Genomic DNA, 2,606 nt, shown 5'->3' with positions numbered 1-2,606 from the left:
AGCACGAATTGGGAGCAGAGAAAGCAGCACTTTTCACTCGGCTATTCACACGCAGGCCGTTTAGGAAGTAGTAAATGTAGAAGCTAGTTTATGAGGTACCGTGACTTCCTGCCCTGTCATTGTTTCCGGCTGTAACCTGCTTTTGATATACATTCTGCCTTCGGGGGATCATATAAAAGGGGCACACTATGACGGATTTTTTCACAAGGCCAGCACCTTTCAACTAGAGGATCAAGGCTTTCTGTTCCAGCGGCACAAGACCAATCATGAAGGTTCTTCTGGTTGTAGCAATCGGGATGGTTGTTCTGCAAGCCGTTCTTGCCTGTGAGTTAACTAAATTTTTATACGTAACAAGAAGTGCTAGAGCTATTTTTTTTTCACATCTTACCTAGAAAATATATATTATCCTCCTAAACTTGGTACCATTTTCTGCTGATGTACCGATATTGTACGTGCGTAAAATGCTCAGAGTCGTGTCTTTGGTCCATGTGTCAGGACAGTACACCAAGTTCATCTGTACAATGTGTGGTTATTTAGGAAAAGTAGAAACCAGTGGACTTTCTGCATTATTTTGACGAATTGTACCTACCTTATATATAAGTTGTATATACGTTATATAAGTTCAACAAATGCCGGTCTAGCTGAATAGTATAAAGACTTACTGAGGTCGAGTACGTTGCTTAAAACCAAATTCGGATCTGTGTCTAGGTAGCAGACGTCTCTTGGTTCCACACGCTGGGTATCACGAAAGACCATAGATCATACTACTGATAAAGGCGGTGTTTAACCTGCAGGTATTTTCGCAAAGTTCCGAGAGTGCGGGCTTAGAAATACCTCAGAAGGAAATGTAGCAGGGTGAAATAAGCCGTAGAAATGGCAGAGACGCCGCAAACTACTTTCTGGGCATAAGGACGAAAACAGAAGTCGGTTCGCTTCTATAATTTGTTGTTGCGTCAGATGTAAAAATGCGTGCCGACGGTAAATAGAACTTGTACGTAGCGAAGCGAATGTTTTCTTGCCTGATATGCGTCTGTAAACAAACGGGGCACTGAATATGAAATTCATCGTCGGGAGCGGTGGATTGTTGGTAGCAGCTCTTTCAGCACTCGCTGCCGGTCTTAAAAGAAACAAAAAAAAACATTCCTAAGCTGCAGCGAGTCACTGATAAGGCGCATGGTGCGCAACGTTTAAGATTGTTCCGGCTAATCGTGTCAGTCGACCTTAAGTCCGATCAAACTGACAAGACAGGAGCCTTCGCATCAGCGTAACAAGTGCAGACTAAGCCTGAAATTACGCGCACCATGGCACCTCGATTTCAAAAATTTTTCCTTCCTTTAAAGGGCAACTGCAGCACGTTTTTGAGAATTTGGCGATATTCCAGAATTCAAATATATGTAGGCTGCAGGTAAAGCAAGTCAAGTGTTTTTGCACTACTATTTAAAATAGCAACCTAATCGACGAATGAATTTTGAGCTTCTCCAAAACGCACCGGAGGAGTGCCGGGAAATTCAGCATGACGTCACGGAAGGTATGATTTCAAATTACCCTGACGTCAGCCACACCCTGCCCTGATGCGTTAGACGCTGCCAAAGAACTCTCGGCGGGGTTTGCCTTTGGTGACATTGTTTTTTTTCTTTCGAAGCAGGCGTTTGTGGATTGGAAACGTACCGATACCTTCGATGACATCATCATGCGCCCCCCACTTGGCGCTGTGCGCTGCGGAGAAGCTTGAAGGGCATCCGGATTTTATTCGGCGATTACTTCACTATTTCAAGTGCTAGCTCAAGAAGAATTTGTATGCTTTACCTGCAAGTTTCACACATTCGACCCTCTTAAGCTCGTTGATTTCTGAAACCTATGCAGTTTCCTTTTAAGATATAAGTGCTACTTGCAGTAGCCGGAGTATTCGAAGTCTAACCTGCGCATGTCTTTCTTTAATTCGTTCATGCAGCGAAGGAGGACTGTGACAAGGGCGAGGAGTACAAGACCGGCCAAAGCAGCAGCTGCGCGGAAAACAAGTGTGGAGACACTGAAGGCACAACCAAGCCTTGCACGAAGGACTCCGTCAGCGGATGCTTCTGCAAGGAGAACCGCTACCGGCGGGAGTCTGACAACAAGTGTGTGCGCAAGAACCAGTGCTCAAAATAGCACGACGGTAGTGGATAGCGGCCACTATTTCGACGCCTGCTTGGTTTCGGGCTAATGAAATAAATGCACCTTTGGAAACCTTCGTGATTTACTGCTTAGCCCCCACCACATTTTTGTTGGGCTGGCTACATGGTTAGTTTCTTAATTTGTACGCTTGTTAACCTACAGTTTAGTAGACATTGCCGCTGACAAGAATAACAATTCAGGTGAAAGTATTTGTCAAAGGCACGACAAAACAGCCTGCGTATATACGTTGCTCAGCAGGTCAACAGTGGAATGTGTGGCGTAACCAGAAATCTTGTTCGGGGGGGGGGGGGGGGGGGGGCTCGTGTTGCAGCGCGGCCTCCTCATAGAATTTGCGGAGAGATCAAACGCAATAATAATAAATGCATTCCCATCGACAATGCCATTGTCTGTTAGTTAACGCTACGCACTCTCTAGACAAGTGAAATGCGTAT

General features: G+C 45.2%; 1 protein-coding gene across 1 annotated transcript; it reads left to right on the top strand.

Annotated features, from left to right (window-relative positions):
• Nucleotides 1-266: 266 nt before the first annotated feature.
• On the top strand, nucleotides 267-2,148 carry LOC149348407 (uncharacterized). Its single transcript, XM_089541752.1, has 2 exons — nucleotides 267-324; nucleotides 1,952-2,148. Exons 1-2 carry the CDS (start codon nucleotides 267-269, stop codon nucleotides 2,146-2,148), a joined length of 255 nt encoding a protein of 84 aa, XP_089397878.1.
• Nucleotides 2,149-2,606: the final 458 nt, after the last annotated feature.

The sequence above is a fragment of the Amblyomma mixtum genome, chromosome 4, assembly GCF_055824585.1.
Source record: "Amblyomma mixtum isolate Tamu chromosome 4, ASM5582458v1, whole genome shotgun sequence".
NCBI lineage: Eukaryota > Metazoa > Arthropoda > Arachnida > Ixodida > Ixodidae > Amblyomma > Amblyomma mixtum.
This window is presented reverse-complemented; position numbering and strand designations above follow the sequence as displayed.

Bases quoted from the DNA above. Each gene is read 5' to 3' on its own strand.
- LOC149348407 (XM_089541752.1), top strand. From the start codon at position 267: ATGAAGGTTCTTCTGGTTGTAGCAATCGGGATGGTTGTTCTGCAAGCC. The intron at 325-1,951 runs GTGAGTTAACTA...TCGTTCATGCAG, and splicing joins TCTGCAAGCCGTTCTTGCCT to CGAAGGAGGACTGTGACAAG.